The sequence below is a fragment of the Aquarana catesbeiana genome, linkage group LG01 (genome assembly GCF_042186555.1).
Source record: "Aquarana catesbeiana isolate 2022-GZ linkage group LG01, ASM4218655v1, whole genome shotgun sequence".
NCBI lineage: Eukaryota > Metazoa > Chordata > Amphibia > Anura > Ranidae > Aquarana > Aquarana catesbeiana.
Genome location: NC_133324.1, coordinates 654,343,030 through 654,365,078, shown reverse-complemented (window position 1 = coordinate 654,365,078; position 22,049 = coordinate 654,343,030). Strand labels below are relative to the sequence as shown.

Here is a 22,049-nt window from a genome sequence, read left to right as displayed (position 1 = left end):
GAAAACCAAGGAGACTGGAATTGGAGCCATGCCAGCATGCACCATGCTAATGGGGTGGCTTCTATGAGTCCAATAATGTTCTTATCAATGTTAGTCATGGGAACTGAGGTCACAGCTGGGTCTGGCTTTATTCCTCTCTGACTGTCAGCTAGGGTCAGGAAGGTCTATATGGACAATTCCCAAGTCAGCTTTAAATGACCACATTAGGTACAACGTACCAAGGTAGCAGCACTGAAACATTCAAGTGATGATCAAGCCTGGCACTCTTTCTAGTATCTGAAGTATAACAAACACCTGGTTTCTCCAGAGAGGTCTAGTGTTTTTCTGGGGGCTAGAATAAGTACTCAGACTCACCCAGGTCCTACTGAAAATGCTTTTATTTTTGTCTCCATGCTGCTTATTATGTTAAGGGTACATGAGCAACTGTAAATACACCATTTCAGCCACAAGTTTATTCAGCCCCAATATGAAGGTGACTTCAAGAAGGTGTTTTGTTTGGCTCTAAATTTGGCTTTGATTAGAAGCACAGCATGTTAGAGTTTAAAAATGATGTATTTAAAAGCAAGCTGCCTTCTCTCCTATGGCAGAGATCCGTACAGGATACTATGATGTTGACTGCAGTATGTGTAAGATCCCGAAATTGTTTGCTGTCCTGACTGAGCAATATCAATGCATATATTAAGAACAATACAAAATAAAATGCTTTCATTCATTCCAGGACTTTGACTTGTTTTGCATGGAAATTTTCTATTTCCAAAGAAACTTTTCCAATCGTTCAGATTATTGAGACATGCTATCACCGCTAAAGACATATGGTTCCTTTATTTTCCTTGCCAGTGAAAGGAAACGAGGTCACACAAGAATTTGGCTTTTATTTTCTCAGTAATTTTTTTCATTATTATTATCTATTCATTAGGGTGCTCTACAACTGCCATAATAGGCATATGGTCATGTATCAGCATTGGAAAGCAAAGTGGGGGGGGGCTACATGTTGACATTGAAATGTTGGAGAGTTACAAGTGTTACTTATCTTTCCCTACCCCATGGAACTTATGTTCACTTTCTTAAGACAGACAGAGACCACTACCATTTACTTTATTATCTGCTGGTGGAAAGTAACAGACTCTATGTAGTAATGACTGGTAGCCATAGACCATGTGATCTAAGCTTCAACTGGGAAACAACAGTTATTTTTTATTCCTGGCAAGAAGGAGGTCACTTCTTACTCACAGCATGAATGTGAATTTGTAATACTGACAGGTCCCAAACTAAATTCATATAAAATGTGCTTTAAACAATTTACAATAATCTATAAAGTCTTCAGTGTTCACTGTCTTGTACTAGAAGAGCTAAAACCTCTGTCAGATTTTAGTTTTTGCTACATGAACACTGTCATCATAACATAAAAGTGAGGAAAAAATAAGGGAAATCTTCCTATAGGAACACTTTTTCTGGCGACAACTGCCTATGGCATTATAATTATATTATAGTGATACCCTCTTACTTCCTGTTGTGTCTGTGGGACAGGAAGTGACGTAAAATCTTACTAATAGGACACAAGCAGGAAAAAAATGAGAGGTTTTAACCTTTTCGTACTCTATCCAAAATGTTTGACTATAAATATAGTTTAATGTGTGTAGAATGCTGGTCGGAGTGTTCTGGTGGGGGGGCCATCCCCCTTTAAGAACACAACAGCTCAGTGTGGGAGATCGCTGAACTAACCTTGCATGGATAGTACAGCAGCTCCCACTGGAACCCCGCTGGGTTGCACAACATGAAAATGTTAGTGTGTACCCAGCTTAAGACATATACATTTCTGGTGGAGTGGATTTTTCATTATTTGTACATTTCTACTCTTATGTTGCCAATGTCCACTGCTGGTCTTGAAACCAGTCACAATAATAATAGGATAAAAACATCACCCAACAAACAAACATAATAGAAGTCAGTGAAAAGAAGGGTGCAGCCAATAATCAGGGGAATATTATTATTATAGTTGTAGGCACCTTCCAGCCACACCATTGGTTAGAGTGAAAATCAGTTGTGTAAATGTTTTAGTGGGAATATAAACAATAACTACTAACAAGAAAAGATAACTTTTAAGCATTATATTTGTAATTATAATTTTTATTATTTTATTTTTTGCCATTTTGCTTTTGTGTAGACATTCATTTTGATTGTGCTAAATATTTTTTACATTTTTTATTATGATTTTCGGATAGCTTTTACATTTTTGTTTTAGCATCATTTAAATTGCTCTGCATTTATTTGGCTGATAGTCATTCAGAGTCTTATCCATTTATGTGAACCATCTTTGCATGGAAACCATTCAGTGAATTTACAAAATAACTGTGTAAATGGGTTTATGTAAGATGCTTTCTTTTGTAGTCAAGACCGTACTCTGCCATTCTTTGTCTATGAATAGATTAAGTGTAGCCACAGAGTCAAAATGGATAATAAACCATAAATATAAACTGGAGAGAAAAAGGTTGTGTTCATGTCTCTATGCTATATGCAAACACACACTGCAGATTAACGTTCCTGTAATTGTTAGTACATGAAGCTCTATTCAAAGAAAATCTCTTAAGTGCTGCCAATTCTCTAAGCTGGCCCTTTTCCTCTTTCATCTTTTCTGTCACAGACAACATAAAAGGAAAAAACAGAAACATACACTGTATGTAATAAAAAAAAACAAAAAACAGCCTGTGAACATATCATTAAATGAACAGGAAGGCAGTAGTGACACACCTAATGAATAACCTGATTAAATAACAATTGTTTGTTCATATAGTGTGCTCTCTATATACAGATAACACTTTAAACAATTTGATTGCAGTGCCCTCTTGTCCTAAACAAATATGTAATTAGACTTTAATTGCCATACAGTGGTAAAGTCTGATACACACAGTAAGTTTTTTTTGTTCAGCCCAGTAAACTGAACAAAAAAAAAATGGAGGAGCTCGCAAGGAGGTCCTGTACTAATGATGCAGTGTTAGTACAGCGATCTCCCCGCTGAGCTATTGTGTTCTGACAGGGGAACCCTTCCACCAGAACACACTCAGCCATTGTCTCAGAGCACTGATCAGATGCCGATCAGCTGCTGGTTTTCCAGCAAGCTTGTTCTATAAAAGCCAGCCGTGCTTTGTCCAATGCCCTGCATGCAGTTTTATATTATATATACTGTTCTTTCTGCCTGGAAACTGGAGATTGTCCATAGCAACCAAAAAGTGTCCCTTTACGTCAAAAGTGGCGCTATATACAGTAAATATCTGTAATAAATACATGGGTTTTTGGAGTCAGCTGAATGCAAGGTAGCAAAGTCCATAAGATAACTTGGCACATGCCTATAGGTGCACCTTGCAAAAAGAGCCTAACATTTCTGGTATTCAACATTCAAAATGGCAGCTGAGACTTGATCTTCTACACAAGAGCTGACCTCATTTCTGTATAAAAGAATTCTGCTGCTTTATTTATGCTTATATGGGTAGTGCTGTCAGCTGTCCTATGTAAAAAAAAAAAAAAAAACTGATATTCCCCTCAGCAATTGCAACACACCCCAGCATCTAGAGCTCAGACATCCTGTCCAATTATAACGCTCCTACCACTACTACAGCTAATCTAATGGCCAGTAAGTTCACAGCCCCTCATAATCTGGGGTAGGATTCCCACCACCCCTCTCCCAGGGGGTGGGTGCCTACCAATCAGCTGCTAATTAGCTGTAAGTGATAAAATAATTTTTCTAAACCTTGGGGTGGGCAGAAGACTCTGTCAAATCCAGAGCTGAATTGTGTGTGTCAGCTCTTCCTGTATCTTGTGCCTGGCTGGGTGGTTCAAAGAGGGAGGTGGCTACAACATGGCTGGGATTAAAGGTAATGTGCTATTCTGCTTTACTGGTAGCCAGTCTCAGAACAAGTCTAGTATCCATTCTTCCCTCTACTCTACTCAGGACAACACTACTAGCTCCTGCACCACAGATCAAGAATGCTGTCTGTGCATGTATCTCAGCAGATAACACACATTAGCTTTTCACGGATTTCACAGAATATTTGTTTTTCTCTCTTATAGCACACTTATGCCCCGTACACACGGTCGGATTTTCCAACAGAAAATGTGTGATAGGACCTTGTTGTCGGAAATTCCGACTGTGTGTAGGCTCCATCACACATTTTCCATCGGATTTTCCGACACACAAAGTTTGAGAGTAGGATATAACATTTTCCGACAACAAAATCCGTTGTTGGAAATTCCGATCGTGTGTACACAAATCCGACGGACAAAGTGCCACGCATGCTCAGAATAAATAAAGAGATGAAAGCTATTGGCCACTGCCCCGTTTATAGTCCTGACGTACGTGTTTTACGTCACCGCATTCAGAACGATCGGATTTTCCGACAACTTTGTGTGACCGTGTGTATGCAAGACAAGTTTGAGCCAACATCCGTCGGAAAAAAATCCTAGGATTTTGTTGTCGGAATGTCCGAACAAAGTCCGACCGTGTGTACGAGGCATTAGACTGCTCACACACACAGCACGCTGTTATTACAAACTGACACTGATCAGGTGAAGATAGGTTCACTGAGCAGCCAGGCTGAAAAAAAACAAAACAGTGCAAGGCCTACACCAGTGTTTTCAGGACTGAAGCATGTATTTTCTTTTTGTCTTAACAAAATGTGTAGCCTCCCTGACGGTTTTCCCCAGTGTGGCTCGGGGTTAAATTTCTGTACCATTAGCGGTAACCCTGAGCCACACTCGGGATTACATTGCAGGATCCTGGTGCGCTGTACTTACCTTGTCCCCAGGATCCTGTGATGTCCCCCCACGCTATCTGCGGGCTCTGTCTCCTCCGAATGTAAATAAATATAAAAACTGCTGCGCCAGCTTCGGAAGAAAAGCAGCCGACACAAAAATCAGACTAATTGTGAATATACGTGAGACAACAATATGTGGCGCTCATATAATGTGCTAAAAGTCTGCATTAATAAATGTAGCGTCACCATAGGTGATGGTGACACATAAAGTGACCAAAGCGAAAAAATATAAGGTGTGTGACCACCAAGATAATGTGGTTTGTGAGTCAAAAGAAAAGTAATGTTATACTGGTGACCATAATAGTGAAGGTCATACTAGATGTGACTTCTAGAGTGAAATCCACATGAGTGAGTAGGTCATAATAAATGTGACCTTGATGGTAAAGGACACATAAGGAAAAAAAATAGTGTAAACAAACCAAAAAAAATAACTAAGTAAAATAAGAGTGTAGCAATACCATACGGATAAGCTAATGCAGATATGGTTAACGTGAAATCGACAATATTACATATCTATTGAATCCATCTGATGGAGTCTAAAATACACGGCATATAGATATAGCATAATAAGTCTATGGTCTGTATGTAGAATATAAGCTCATAAAGGTGCCAATGTAACACTGTTGGTCCTCCAAATCTTCATGAGTATTTCTACAAGAATATTAGGGACATCTCAGCATGCAGGGTACTATCTTCTCCAGACATGACCTCATAACTTCAAGCAAAATAGAAATGTAGTACCCTTACCGGAGGAGGTGGACTCACAGGCCGTCGGCGGTGAGTCAAAAAGGCTTGTACCGTCAAGCGGTGGAGTAAATCTGGTTCCAATCAGACAAGTGGACTTGGTAGGAGAGAAAAACCTGAGAAGGCTAGTACATCCCTGGAGGAACTAAGTTGGGCCCGGATGTCCTGTTGTGCCGACTTTGATCGTTCCACTCAATCTCCAACAATCCTCATGGTATGATAAGGAAACAAGAAAAAATCTTCCACATGGTGTAAATCCATTGGAAAAATAGGGAAATTTATTGGTATAAAAATTGCAAAAAGTTATATCCAACAAATGATAAAATGGGCGGTAAAAATTGGGTTCAATTGAACTGGACAGCGCAGTAAATGGTGGCTATGGTAGAAAAATGAACCCGACGCGTTTCGTCCTCTAGGACTTCTGCTGGGGTCAGGCTGTCTCCTCCGAAGCCTCTCTATACCAGGCTCCGTTCCCTGCGAGCGTCCCGAAGCATGGGGACGGAGCCTGGCGGCAAATTAAAAAAAAGTAAAAATCATAACACATACAGTACTGTAATCTTACAGATTACAGTACTGTATGAAATTATTTGACATCCCTTTATTGCAGTTTATTGCAGTTTTATATTATATATACTGTTCTTTCTGCCTGGAAAATGGAGATTGTCCATAGCAACCAAAAAGTGTCCCTTTAGACCAGCTAGAAAACAGCGATAGTAAATTAGAACACTTGCAGAATTGAGCAATAGTGAATCGTAGGGAAATTGATTTTATTATTATTAAATTATTATTTTTTTAAATTATTTATAGTTATTTATTATATTATAATTTATGTTTTTGTGTTTCAAACTTCATCATACCCGGGATATCTAGTAGACTCTCGGTGGAAAGATATAAGTGTGTTTTTGTTAAGAATTACAGACCTACAATATAAAACGCCAAATTTCCATGCAAAATAATTGTACCGCTTTCAGCACCTAAAATCCAAAATAATCATACCGCCAGGGAGGTTAAAGTTCTAGATAGAGCCATTTTTGTAGTTTTGGAAAGATTGGGAAGAGTTAAAAATTTGATACATTCCTACCTTGCCAATAATGTGTGTCCATTGATCTCCCACTTACAACATCTGACTAGACAGTGGATTGATTTGCCATTGGAAATTGTGGGTAGAGTCAATGTCCTTAAAATTATTTATTTACCTAAACTGTTGTATATTGTGGCCAATTCCCCTTGTCCTTTTTTAAACAAATTGATGCTATTTGTACAACTTTTTTGTGGCACCTTAAGTCACCTAGAATAGCGTTAGAGGTTCTAAGGTTGCCAACTCATTTGGCGTGACATGCCTTTCCCAACTTTTACATATACTATTTAGCATCCCAAATGGTCCATATTCATGACTGGCTACACCCCATCCCTGCCAATCCCTGTACCACCACAGAAAGCATTCTTTCTTTGATACAAACGCTGCATATTATTATCTATTGGGGTCGAGTACCTTTATGTCCAGGGACCACAATGCTTAACACCACACTTTCCCTATTTCGAATGGTTGTGATTCGTATCACTAAGGATCCTTGATCGAAGTCAACGAACAACCCCCCTTGGTATAACCGCACCTTGGGTGAACTTAGCCCTATACTAGATCCACAAAGATGGGCATTGCACGAGAATAAATACCTGTATCGTCTCTTTCATGTGCAAGGCTTTACATCCTTTTCTTCCCTGAAAGAAGAGTTTAGGCTACCTCTCCATTATATATTTTATTACTACCAACTAAGTCATGTCGTGCAAGCACAATTTGGTTCACTAGATAATCCTGTCTATATTACTCCTCTGGAAAAAATGCTATGTTGGCTTGACCCTACTAAACTTATTTCTCACTACTACTGTGCACTCATGACTGATTTTAAAGCTAGGTTTGCCACTACTCAAACTAGATGGGCTTTTTTGGATATGTCCCTTACTGACTCTATATGATGATGCCATTGACTATGAGGCTATTTACAGAATAATGAATTATAGGAAGCAGTCTGAACAATTTAAAGCAGTGTTTTAATTTCTATTACTTCTGTACTTCTAAATGGGGCATTAACCCTTGGCTCCAACAGGACCTTTTTTTTGCCAAGAACAAGCGTAAATCCTGCAGATCACCTAACTGTCACTCTGTTGTAAAGTGTTCCTGACACTTAAACAACCCCTAACCGTTTGTGTGAACCCTACACCTTAACCTGAACCCCATAACGTTAAACGTAACCCTAACACGTAAACTCCTATACAGTTTCCCGCCAACCTAACCTTAACATCCATCATAGCCTCTAAACTCCCTTAACTGTTACCTCCCCCAGTTCTTAATCTAAAGCCCAGCTGCAGCCACAATTTTTTTAGTTTTGTATACAGTGGGGAAGGACTAGAACTTCTCTGAGTTTAATTACTTCCTGTGCCCCCTTGGGGAAGGCATACCTTCACTTCCTGCCCCTGCGACAAGATGTCACAAGGACAGGAAGCGATGCAATATCTGTCCAGTGGTAACAGTGCGTTCAGTAAGCTAGGAAGAGGTAAGGCATCTAGCAGGTTTCTACTGCTTTTTGTGTCTTCATGTCCCAAAGGATACCCACACCCTCTCATTTCTTCCCCAGCTGTCACTGGGTCAGGAATTTAGGGAAAATCTCCCAAAAACACTGAAAACCCCAAACTTAATTCATTACACTGACCTTACCAAGCCCTCAACTAAGCCCTAACACTAAATTAATTTTTTAGTTTGGTATACTTACCTTGTTCTACTATGGGTACACCTGTGTCAAATGTCCACACTTCAGACAGCTTTGCCTTGAAAGGTACTGGAGGTGGACAGTCAGAGCCCATAACTCACAGTATGTTAACCCCTAACTGGTCATGTTTTGAAGACCTCCTTAAACATGTCCCTGATTTGTGTCCCAAATCAGTGATTACTACAGCCGTTTCCACTTACGACGAAAACCAGAAGCCATAAAAATGAGCAATGAGCATTCATTGGGTTTATAATAATGCAAGCATTAATGCAACCTATCAATACCTCTGTTGGGAGTTACTTAACTAAATGAAATGATATTATATATAGCATCCAACAGTGTTATTAGTATTGGTTGTTGCATTAATATTCTAGTTCTTATGGTCATGAGTCCATTGTAGGCACTTTTGGCTGTGGACACGGGTCAGCGTGGACCTGTCTGCGGTTACACATCCCCATATGCAATAAACTGCAATGTACTGTGTGTTCTGACACCTTTTTATCGGAACCAGAATTAACTTTTTTCAGTAATTTGGGCTACAGTAGCTCTTCTTTTGGATCAGACCATATAGGCCAGCCTTTGCTCTCCACATACATCAATAAGCCTTGGCAAGCCATAACTTTGTCACCAGGTTTTCCTTCCTTGGACCACTTTTGGTAGGTCCTGACTACTGCAGACCACGAACATCCCACAAGAGCTGTAGTTTTGGAGTTGCTCTGACCCGGTTGGCTAACCATTATAATTTCGCCCTTTGTTAAAGTTTTTCAAATCCTAACACGTGCCCATCTTTTCTGCTTTCAACACATCAACTTCAAGGATGACATGTCCACTTGCTGCATAATATATCCCACCCACTTTCAGATGTCATTGTAAAGAGATAATCAATGTTATTCACTTTACCTGTCAGTGATCATATTGCTATGGCTGATCAGTGTATATGTGGCAACCAAAAGGTTTTGGGTAAAGGCTAATGGCCATGGAAATTGGTTGGTATAGGCCAAACCTTTTTTTGCTCTATGTTTTATTAATTAAAAAACCCAGCAGTGATTAAATACCACCAAAATAAAGCTCTATCTGTCCCAGATAAATCATAAAAATATAATTTGAGTACAGTGTTGCATGACCATGGAATTGTGCGACAGCACCGAATGTTGAAAATTAGCCTGGGCAGAAAGGGGGTAAAAGTGCCCGGTATTGAATTATTTAAATTAACTTTATTGAGATGTCACACAGACATCTCATAATGTTTAATTGTCAGCTGTGTAGTACTTTTTTTTTACAGCACACCACCTGGTTTGAACCAGGTAGATAGGGAGACAAGGCAAAATGTCTTGTCATGCAGAGGGACTGCATTGAAATAACTGCCCAGTCCTGCTGATTGTGGTGTGAATAGATCCTATAGATCCTTAAAGTGACATTATGATCCTGGCTGCTTACTCTAATGTCAGCCTTCGTCTGACCTTCCCACACCCAGATTCAAAGTGAATGAGATGTACAAAGATGTAAAAATACTTTATAAAATGAATGACTTGTTTGTGCTTATCAGGGTTAAAAAATTAAGGAAGCTGGTGTTTAAACACGCAAGTTGTGCTCAACTGTGTTACTGAAACTATTCAGCCGCCCAAATATAAATAAAGGCTTCCTGGCACAGGATGATCTCATGTAAACTTAAATAGGAACTTGAATGTTTATAAAATCAGATTGTGTGCAAGCTCACCCATTTGCAATAAAATGTTTACTTATAATGTATATATACCAATGCTCTTCTATAACATATACAGCTAGCATAAGTATTTTAAGTGACACCGTTTGGGAAAAAGAATTTGCAGCAATTTAATAATTTTTTCATGTTACAATATAATTTTTGATAATCTTTTCCTTTTTTTTTTCTCATCGCTTCTATAGTGTCATCTAAGATTAACGACATCAATACAATCTCACAAGCACCAGGTAAAGAAACATGTTTATTCTTTGTCTTTATCCTATTGCTTGTCATATAAAATACTCCTAACAAATCAGTTATCTATTTCCATGTTGGGCTTTGATAATTGCTTATTTAGACATTGCCTTTCATATGTGATAATTAAAAAAAAAAACATTTCAAAACAAAACCTGTATTTAAAATGGCCACAAACCAATTTCATTAAAACTTTACAGGGGTTTTTGTAAAATACATTTTTGAAGACTGTATGCCAGTCATTTGTTCTTTCTGTTCTATATAAGAAAAACACTTTATAACTGCCTGTTCCTGCAACCCAAATACTGAAAAACATTTTTGGATATTACTTTTTCATTCTGTGACGTCAATAGAGTAAATAGGTATTTATCCTAATAAGCTACAAGAATATGAAAAATTACTTGATTAGACAAAGCAGCGGTGTATTCAACTTTATAACAGCTGATGATACATGAATCCTAATGATGCAATATTTTTCATATATTTTAATGGTTTTCTTCCTAATTCTATTTTACTACCTTTCCAAATACTATTACTAGTAAATCGTTGCTATGATTATGTTCTACAAATCTGTTCCAGAGACAATTAGTTTGTTCTACAGATCATTTTTATTTGAAACATTTGTTCAGTGTTTTTGTGAAAAGTAATGCCTGCTGGAAATAGGATTGTGACTTTTATGTATAAGCAATATAACCATAAAATGATTCACTATTTAACTGATGCATAAATCCAGTATTTCGTGAACATTTTCCATCCACCCCAAAATTGAAGCAAACGCAGGGCGAATATATGTATTTTACAATTTGGTTATCCAAATGGCCCTGTTACTTAGTACCCCAATATTTAGGTGAAGTGAAAATAAAGTGGTTGCCTATTACATCTAAATGGCAGAACAAGAATATGATTGGCAGTTACCTACAACAGCTTCTCTTTCTTTTACTGTAATTTGCATACTTGCATCAATCTTTTTCAGTTCTATTCTTCATTAGTATAAACAAAAATCATGCAGAATGACAATTATACTGGTTATGTCATAGGCAACTAAGACTAAATATTTTCCTTTAAATTTTTTAAATACTCTCTCACTGAAGTACTAAATGTTATGTATATATTACACTTGTAACTATAGTTTTTTTTTTTTTTTTTTGTGTAAAGTAGCAAGAGTGTAACCATTTGTCAAGAGCACAGAAGTGCACATTGGTACAGTGGTGGTGAGTGCTGAGGCATGCATCAGTTCAGTGGCAGTGAGAGCAAAGGCAGGCATTGGTACATTGGCAAGTAAGGTAGGCTATGTGGGAGAAGTGATGAAAGCAGGAGAGAGGATGGAGGTAAGGCATAAAGGTGAGAGTGGAGGTTGGTGTGCAGGTGTGGTATGGGCAGAGAAGGATAAGGGAATCAGCTGCAGTGGTGACAGCATGGGCGAGGTGGAGTGAAGATGCACTGGTAGGGCAGTTTCAGACATGGTGGTGAGAAGGAGAGTGCAGGCACAGTGATCACACAGAGGTGGTGAAAGGGGTGGTTGTTGGTGCCATGGTGAGTGGTGCCTCCATGTGGACCTGTCGGCTATAGCTCGAGACACAGTCCGCCCAGGCAGCAGCAGAGGTCATGTGGGACTGGGTTGGTGGTGGGAGTTGCCACGCTGAAAATTATATTGCCTAGCTTTAGTGACAGTGCTGCTGATCTCCTCAAATATGCACTGATCTTTGCAGATACAGTTAATCAGCTCCCAGAACAGGAAGTCCCCCATCATTAATAACTTTTCCGTGGCTCTTACATGTCACATGATCTAAAGGGAACTGCTGATAGGTTATTAGCTTTTGGAGACTTCCTATTCTCTGAGTTTATTGCAGGTATGTGCTTGGATCCTTGAAGATTAGAGATGATCAGCAAAACTATCAATAATGTTAGGTTTGGGTCCTGCCTCTTATGCATGTCCTCTGGTTGGTCACCGCAGACTTCTGAGGGGTCGGGAGATGGATCCGTCTCCTGGCCCCATATAGGTTCTACTGCACACAGGCAGCGCAAAGTAGAAGATGCACCAGCCTCAGGTACACTTTGCAGTAGAACACTGGTGGACTCAGTATCAAAACTGTATGAGTACACAGTGGCAAAGGGGAGAATAGGTCAAATCAGAACAGTAGGTAGGGGAGGTCGAGGAAGCTTTCAGGAAATTGCGCTTGAAAATTTTCTTAGACTGGGTTCACACCTCAGCATGGAGCGGCTCATAGCAGGGGTCTGGTGCATCCCCGTTCACCAGATCAGTTCAGATTTCAACACAATTTTTTGGCTGAATTCAGACCTGAAATGGACCAGAAGACGCACAGGATTCCTGTGCAAATCACAATAGAGCCGCTCCGGAGATGTATGAACCGGCTCCATAGAGAGCCAGTCACAATCTCCTGACATGAGTAGTGTGAACCCAGCCTCATTCTTTAGGTTAAAATCAATCATAAGGCAGTTTATATATGTGTTTTTTTTTATACAATGCATTTTTTTACCAATAAAAGCTTCCCTTATTAAACGTATTAAACCCTGAACTGTTTTAAAACATAAATAGTAGCTGATATTTAACATAAGAGCAGCTGATATTTAAAAAGGTGAAAGTTTATTAAAAAAGTATAGAAAGTACATACCGCCTGCCATTTTGGAAAGCCTCCTCATAGTCTACATATCCCTTGGCCAGCAGTACAGATCAAAATATTAAAGCGGAACCTGACCCAAAAGTAGAAGTTCCACTTGTCTGCCTCCTCCCTCTTTCAGTTTTGGAACTTTCTTTTTTGGGGGGTGGTACCTAGTTTTGACAGGTACCTACTCCTACTTCCAGTCGGATTGCCCAGTGAAGTTCAGCCACCTCCTTTCCCCGCAACCTTCTGGGACACATCATAGGTTCAAGAAAGCTGCAGAACTATTCACAAGTGCACAGTGAGAATTTTAAATAATTTTGGGTAGACAGGGTTGTCTTTGTCGTGGTGATGGGTGTGTGCACATATTTAAATTCATAAAAGTTGATATTTGGTAATTTTATAATCTACTAATAAAGTCATATTTTTACCTATTTAAGCTCTGGTATATGCTGTCTTAGTCTCCTAGGTAACCACTCTTTGGTGGGGTCTTCTTTGCCCACCTATTTTTGCCTTATTTGTGGTGTAGGGGAATCACTTTCTGCTGTCAGAAGACACTGATCAGTGTTGCCGGCTATAGCTTGTGGCATAGATTCATTCAACAAGGTGTGGGAAACATTCCTCAGGGATTTTAGTCTATATTCACATGATAGCATCACGCATTTGCTGCAGATTTGTTGGCTGCACATCCATGATGCAAATCCCCCCAAAGGTGCTCTATTGGATTGAGATCTGGTGACTGTGGAGGCTATTGGAGTACAGTGAACTCATTGTCATATTCAAGAAACCAGTTTGAGATGATTTGAGCTTTGTGATATGGTGCATTATACTGCTGGAAGCAGTCATCAGACGATGGGTACACTGCAGTCATAAATGGATGGACATGGTCAGCAACCATACTCAGGTAGGCCGTGGAGTTTAAAAGATGCTCAATTGGTACTAAGGGGCACAAAGCGTGCCAAGAAAATAGCCCCGGCACCATTGCACAACCACCACCAGCCTGAACCATTGATAAAAGGCAGGATGGATCCATGCTTTCATCTTGTTTACACCAAATGCTCACCCTACCATCTGAATTTTGCAGCTGAAAATGAGACTCATCAGACCAGGTAACATTTATCCAATCTTCTATTGTCCAGTTTTGGTAAGCTTGTGTGAATTATAGCCTCACTTTCCTGTTCTTAGCAGACAGGAGTGGCACCCGGTGTGGTCTTCTGCTTGCTTTAGCCCATCTGCTTCAAGGTTGGATGTGTTGTGCATTCAGAGATGGTATTCTGTATATCTTGGTTGTAACGAGTAGTTATTTGAGTTAATGTTGCCTTTCTATCATCTGGAACCAGTCTGCCCATTCTCTTCTGACCTCTGACATCAACAAGGCTAGCAACTTTGCTACTGCATAATCTATCACTCCCTCCTCCTCCTTCTTACCTTTATAGTGTCATGCAGATAGGAAGAGAGGCTAAGCCTAGAGTTTCTGGGCTCTCCAGCTACTTCATCCTCCCTCTGGCAACATCAATTCCTCTCTAGTACAACCTGTAGAGCCCAGTCTATTCTGTGTCCTCTGAGGGCACTGCATGTGTTTCCAAGGAGATATATACTTCTGGGCTGAGAGAAAGACAGAAGCCAAACATTAAGATACCCACATCCATTTATACTATGGACCCCTTACAATTCAGCAGCCATTTCCTAGAAGTCATCCACTTTTAATATTTTTTTTTTTTTACTTTCAAGGTAGGCATTTTATTTGCAATATAACACCACTATCTATCACTCCTCCCTCCTAACCTTTCAAACCTTCTACGTTATTATTTTGAACTAAAAGACCATTTTACGCCCGAATTATACTTTTATAATAGGTATATATTTGAGTTGCTATCTTGTAATTTTCCTCAAATCCATTGAAATTGCTTTTCCCAGTAATTCCTAGTCTTTATTCCCCCCTTTTTCTTGTTTTTTTTCCTCATTTAGTTTATTTTGCTCTAAAATACAACAATATGTATACATAGACAACGGTTTGTAGCAAGAGATATCCAAATAAACCGCCCCTGAATCTCTCTTACTCCACTGCGCCAAAGAAAAGTGCAAAGCTGTATAAAAGATGTGTAAATGAATACAAAATATGTATACATACTGAAATGTTTAGACGACAAAACAATGATCGGCAATAGATAAGTGTTCTGTTGTTATATGTGCATAGGGGAACTGCAGGATGGATGGTGTTGTCTCCCCCAGGCACAGATTGCTCCCAGATGGGGTACCTGGACATGGGGGGACATCGCCCTCTACCCTACGATTGATAATGTTTAAAATATGTCATTCGCCTAGGTATCTTTGTTTATTACGTCATACTTTCTTCCTCAAAGATTCCTTGGAAATGTGTTACAATGTATGACAGTTATGTCTAAGTGTACTTTCTATTTGTTCATACGGAAAAATTTAATAAAAAAAACAATGAAACAAAATTGCTTTTCCCACTGCAGACAGATAATGATTTTCCTTAAAGGTGGTGATACGCAGGTCAATATCATAGCCAAATATTTAACTGTGCCCAGAAATGCAATCAGGGAACATACAGTTCTTAGCTGTCCAGATTTTTAATCAAAGCAAAGCTGCAGTGCCTAAAGCCACACCTTGCTCAAAATCTCCATTTCAACTTTAACCTTATAATCTTCTTGAAATACCAGTTGCCCACCCATGTAATATCCAAGAGAGGTATATCCATCTGTACCACTAGGCTACTTTTTGTCTCTCATACGTCAAGCTGGCTGCACAGTCCCTGAATCATCCAATTTAAAGTGGCTGTAAACCGTTGCATATACCCAGTTAAGTGACTAGCCTCAGGTGATATACAGAGATTAAATAACCCCCCCTACATAAGTTGTACCTGTGTATCTGCCCAACTCTCCTCTACATCAGTTTAAAGGGCAACATTTATACAGCATTTCTGAGCTTTCACAAAGCAGGGGGTGGAGATCTAAGGTTACACTCTGCAGATCTCAGTTAGTAGAGCTGTGAGAGCCAATTGGAGGGATGGAACATCCCACCCCAATTCATATAGCACACTGGAACAGATTTTAGGCTGTCAATTACAAACTGTGTGCCAGAGCTCCCACCTCTGTCACCTTTTTTCTCTTGGGGTCAGGAAAACTTGTCAGAATTGACTTATACTGACAGCAGAGGAATGAGGCAGCAGAGAAAAATGACACTTAGTGCTCTGGGCTGAGATAAGTACAAACTATAGAGGAATATGCGTTGTTCATATATCATGTATGAGGATTACAACCACTTCAAAGTGGTTTCAAACTATTGCACACTGTATACCCAGTGGAGTGACCAGCCCCAAATGATACACAGAGATTAAATATATCCTCCTACATAAGTTGTACCTGTTTATCTGCAGCGCTCTCTTCTGTAAGTCCAGAATTTACACAGCCTTTCTCAGCTTCCAGGGTCAAAGGGTGGGGATCAGACTTCACACATGCACAGCTCAGAGAGGACAACTTAGTGTAACCTGAGATCTGAATGGAGGGAATGGACACCCCCCCTCTGAACAATTATATAAATAAACATGCACAGCTGTGTCCTGGAGTCCCCCTCTCCTTCCCATTTGATCCCTTGGGTCAGCACTACCTGTCAGAAATGACTCATGACAGACTAATAGCAGAGGAACAAGACTGCAGACAGAAATCACACCCAGTGCTTTGGATTGAGGCAAGTATAAAATATAAAAAAATAAGAATCAATGATATAACAATCACTTGTTCACCATTGCGCTCAGGATAAACACTCTCAAAATGAATAAAAACAGCAGCTACTTTTAATGAAGTCCAAAATATAAAATGATCACCTCAAAAACATATATAATATATAATAAAGGTCATCAGCAGTGCTTAAATAACAGCAAATAAAGTGCAAAGGATGAAATAGAAATTCAGTGACACAAATCCATACGATGCAAGTGCTAGAGAATGTCCATAAAAGAATCACCAAAAGGGTGATAGAGTCTTTACACTATACCATGGGGCTGATTTACGAACTGTTTGCGCCATGAGTAGAGGCGCAAAGTACGTTTTGGTATTTCCAAAACGTTTTCGCTGGTAACACAGCACTATTCCCCATTTACTATAGTAATCTCGGCGCACGGGAGGAGGCGATCAGTGTGCCACTATGGACATGGCATCTTCAACTCAAAATTAAAAGAAGCTGGAAGTGCCAATATTATGGGGGGGGGGGGGGGGTGATGTGAGGAAGTATAGTAATAACTGCCTAAGTAACAAATATGCCCAAAATAGAATGAAAGTAACTTTTTCTGGACAAGCCTGCTGTGCCTGCAAGTACTTTTAGAATGTTCAAATGCGTTGGTTCAGTGCGCTGGCAAAATCTTAAATGTCAAGCAACATAAATGCATTTGCGTGTGTTGAACGGGCGCACCTCTAAACTTTTTTTTTTTTTTTTTTTATGCTGGTTCACTTTTATGTGTTTTTTAAGGATATTTGCACACAGGTCATGTTAGCGTGTTACGTTGTTAACATGTGACATGTACCTTGTTAAAATTATTTAAAAAGACTCTCGCTACTCTAGCTCCTCCTAAAAGGGCATTTAACCTTCCCCTTCTAATGCATATGTTTTATTTGGGCTAGTTTTTTCTTTTAAAGGGGAACTCTACGCTCCAATGCTCTTGTCTCCCCTTCTAATGCATGTTTTATTTGGGCTAGTTGAAGGTGAACTCTACACTCCACTCCATTCTTCAAAGGCTGTGAGCTGCCTTCACCAATCCAAACCACTTTTGGGGTGCTCGAGCTCCTCCTGTCCCCAAGCATCCACCCCCTTTCATTAGCTGGCTTGCTGTGTTTGGCTAGGGGTTTGTTAGTGCGTGGGAGGGGGTGGTATTTTTCACGTGGGGGTTCTCATTTTAAGTCTTTCCAGACCCAAATGGTCTTGTATGTATTGGGGGGAGCAGGCTTTTTTTGTGTTAAAATCTTGCAGCTGCAATGTTGATTTGTAAGTTTGCTCTAAAGCCGTACATCTTTGAAGCAGCATTTTGGATACATACATACATAACCCCCCCTCCCCCCAAGTTAATAGCTTTAGGGCAAATTCACTCTATAGAAACGCAGTCCAGATGCTTTTCTGCATGCGCATTTTTGATGCGTTCCTGTGCGTTTCTGATTAGTTTTTTGCGTTTTACAGCGCTCTAGTACAGTCCAGTGCAGGAAAAATGCAGCATGTTCTACTTTATTTTCTGGAACTGGAACGCACTGGAAATGCAAGCAATGGTGTGAACTATGCTATTGAAAAACCTACTTTCCATGTGTTTTTGATGCATAAGAAACACACTGGACTGCATGTGGTGTGAACTGGCTCTTAAGCAATTTTGCATATTTAAAAGCATTTCTCCTTGTTACGTTTTTGGGGTTGTCCAAATTATTGACAATTGATATATGTCCCTAAGAGTGGGACCTGGGCCCCCATACCCATTTTAAGGCTAGAAGATAGATAGAAGATAAGCCAGCCAAGTGGGGACTCGCAAAATTAACAAGTCAGTTCCCATAGACTTCAATGGTATTTGTTTTTTAACTTTTGTACATGTTAGGCTCTTTGTTTGCCCCCTGGACCAGGGGGCGTTTGTCCCATCTCTAATTTTGTAGCATGCTGGATGATGTGCTTCATTTTGGACAGGGGGTGGCTTATTTTGTGCTAGCTGCCTTTGGGTTGGTCTGGGCATGCTCAGGGACTTTGTTTTTTTTTTGGGGGGTGCTTTTTGTGTGTGAATAGCACTTGGATGTTTTTGGACATGCTCAGAGAGTGTGTTTTTTGGGTTAGTAATTTAAGGACATCCTTAACAGGTGTACCCACTTTGAAGCTCTGTTTCTACATTGGGTGAACTTGCATTTTGTGTGTTTCATTGACTGTCCATGTGTTTTCAATTGCCTCATTAGCACACAAACCTATGTTAAATAAAGCTTGCAGATAGCATTATTTACCTTGCCCTGAAAAGAGGCAAGATTGGGGGGGGGGTGGGGTGGCAAGAGAGTACATTTGGGTGTCCTTATTGAGTTTGTAACACATGTATTTTCTCTTCGTATTTTTTTTTTGTTATGTCTTTGCAAAACAGATGTGTTTTCAAGCAAGTTTGTTTTTACTTTGGTGTGTTGTATTTTCTTGGGTGGGGGATATTTTCCCATGAAGTATTTTAGATGCTAATGTGTGTCGTTTTTACGTTGTTCACTTTGATTTAATTGTCTGTGCTGAATTATTTTGCAAAATTGTTCTCAAGATGTTGTGACTAATGTTTAAATCCTTAATAGATGTCCATTTGTGTGCACAGTCTTTTTATCTCCTGTTAATTTCCAATGCAAAATGATCAGACCTCAAAAACCATATTCTGTTAGTGTCTCAAATTAACATACGTGTGTGTGTGTGTGCGTGTGGTTTGGGGTGTTTTTTTTTTCTTTCTTTCTTTCCTTGCTCTTTTCCAAGTCCTGTTTTGTTGACCAATAAAATTTGATGCAAATTTTGATGTTTGTGTTTTTTGTTATTTTTCATTCAACAGATTTCACAGCTGCAGCTTAACTAGGCTGATTGGCATTTTAAAACAAAACAGGTGTGATTTGTCTAAAAGTATCTTTCCTGGTGCCTTCATTGTAGCATATGCATGGATTGTGTGTATGCTGTCATGGATAGTTACCGGGAAAGGAAAATTATTGCGCGCTAAGTATTCAATTTTCCTTTTTACTGCAGTGATTCTCAGACTCAGTCCTCAAGTACCCCTGACAGGACATGTTTTGTGAATTTATCTTATCTAGAATAGCTGTCCAAAATACCAAGCCATTGACTGTGATTTAATGCACCTGTGCAAGATTAAGGAAAACCTGCAAACATGACTTGTTGGAGGTACTTGAGGACAGGCTTGAGAAGCACTGATTTAGAGCACTGCGCTAAAATCTAGCTCAAGACAATCCTATTCTAATTGTTGGCATTTGAGGGAAACCAAGTGACTGTTAGAACCCCTGCTTGTCTTTTTTTAGGTTGGGCTTTGTGTCCCTTGTCTTAAAATTGGCTTCACTTCCTGTCACATAACCAAACAGTAAGTGAGGGTAAAACCCTACCAATGTATTTTCTTGGGTATACACAGATCAATCTAACTAGTGTCACCATTAAGCAAGTTGCACTCTAGCAGTTTGTTGTGTACACCCCAAATGATTAGGTAGTTTTGGGTTTAGTAAACGTAAATCCACTCTGCAGTACCAGTGCAGTCGCAGCAGTTACCCTGACACCAGTTGGCGTTTACATATTATCGTGTTGCGCGTCTGCGTGCGCCGGTTCACACGCTCAATCAATGATTTATCTGGCACACCAAATAAGGTATGAACCGGCGCAACTCACTGTTCTTAGTAAGTCAGCCCCCATGTGTCTTGTAGCCCGCTCCACTTCAGTATTAAACTCACCAAAAAATATTGCCCTACACTCTCGTGTTCAGCAGTAGTACATTACCCATAAAGTGTTAAGCCAACGATCTGCCCCTCTCCACACACAATGGACGATTATATGCAATCACATGGGGAGAGATAACAAAGAAAAGGCTCCACTAGTATGATGACGTCAAAGACACCAATGTTTATTCAAGAACAACCTTCATACATTGCACTTACAATATATATGTAAAATCAGCTTGCATCATATGATTTGTGTCACTGAATTTCTACTTCATCCTTTTCACTTTATTTGCTGTTATTTAGGCACTGCTGATCACCTTTATTATATATTATATATTTTTTTGAGGTGATAATTTTATATATAAGTATACAATATAGAAGGATATGCTCTGTTCATTTTTGTCACGTTTACAACCACTTAAATTGGAACTTTAGTCACAAAATTAAGTCCTGGTACATCATATCAGGCAAGCCCCTTTTGCAGGTATAGTTATGTAAAACATTAAAAATAAGTGTCTATACTGTTTAAAATCTAGTATTACACTGTCTCTACACCCTCAGTTCCTCTCTATTTTTTGGCACTGTTCTGAATTTGTAAAGGCTGATCTCCCGACAGCCTAAACTGCTGCTCAGGGCCTTGGGCTTTAGCAAAATGGCAACCTCCGGCAAGAAGAAACAGGAGGAGCATTCCTGGGGGCAGTTTAGAGCACACGCTAATTTTGGTAGCATAATTATTAATGTAGAATGCATGTTGCTTGCTAAAGAACATTATTTTTTTATCAAGTTGTTATAGGTAAAGTTCTGCTTTAAAGATAGCAGACACACCTGAAGCCACATATGATCATCTAGTTGTAGCAAGGGTGCAGTGAGCCACAGAGATCTGAGATCAGGTTTACTTGAGTAGATTGTCTGGTATTAGTACAGTTTCTTATTGGCATTAGCTGCTCACTTCCTGAATATTTTCATTCTTTGCATAGACTGTTCAAGGGCAGCAATTATTCACCAAGAGGCAGTACACAAGCTACAAAACAACTTCAGCAGCTGCAAACCATGACCGCTGAGAAGCATAGGCTCATTTATGACCAACTAATAAACCAATAGCTTGCCCCCCAAAAAAGACACAGAAGCTAATTAAGTTGGAAATAGGGCAAGGCCACAGCTTTATTGAACTTTTCAAAAGTACAGCTTTCCAAATGTACCAAACAATGCCAGTCACAATATACCATGAGCACCTATAAATATAAACTCACATAGTCTAAGAGGCCTGTCCTTACCATCAGTGGCAGACAGGCATTAGACTGACCCCAGAATTTACCAAACAACATGCCAGTCATATTATACCGTGTGCACCCATAAACATAAACTCACATAGTCTAAGAGGCCTGTCCTTACCATCAGTGCCAGACAGGCGTTTGACTGACCCCAGAATTTAACTTGAGGGCATAGCCCATAAACCAACATCAATTGCTGGCAAGGTCAAAACCTCCACAAGCAAGCCAGCACCTGCTCAACACCAAATTGTAGGCCCAGGTGAACGTATTTAGGCCAATCATTTAAGTTAACCCCATCGGGTCTTAATAAATACTGTTATCTCCCTCAAGACCCCAGCGGCAGACAACAATGCCACCAATCCTGTGGACAAATTTGAAAACCTAGGCATTAACCTTGCAGCAAAACAGCTCCAAACAAGAACAAAGTATGTGACGGGCCAAAACCAG

The 22,049-nt window shown here is 39.6% G+C and overlaps 1 protein-coding gene across 6 annotated transcripts in view; it reads left to right on the top strand.

Moving 5' to 3' along the window:
* Nucleotides 1-22,049, top strand: part of EMCN (endomucin) — a 206,475-nt gene that overhangs the window by 5,794 nt on the left and 178,632 nt on the right. For all 6 annotated transcript variants that reach the window (XM_073601557.1, XM_073601565.1, XM_073601535.1 and 3 more), the window contains exon 2: nucleotides 10,223-10,267. In XM_073601557.1, coding sequence (XP_073457658.1) covers nucleotides 10,223-10,267 — 45 coding nt within the window. The remainder of the gene's footprint in view (nucleotides 1-10,222; nucleotides 10,268-22,049) is intronic.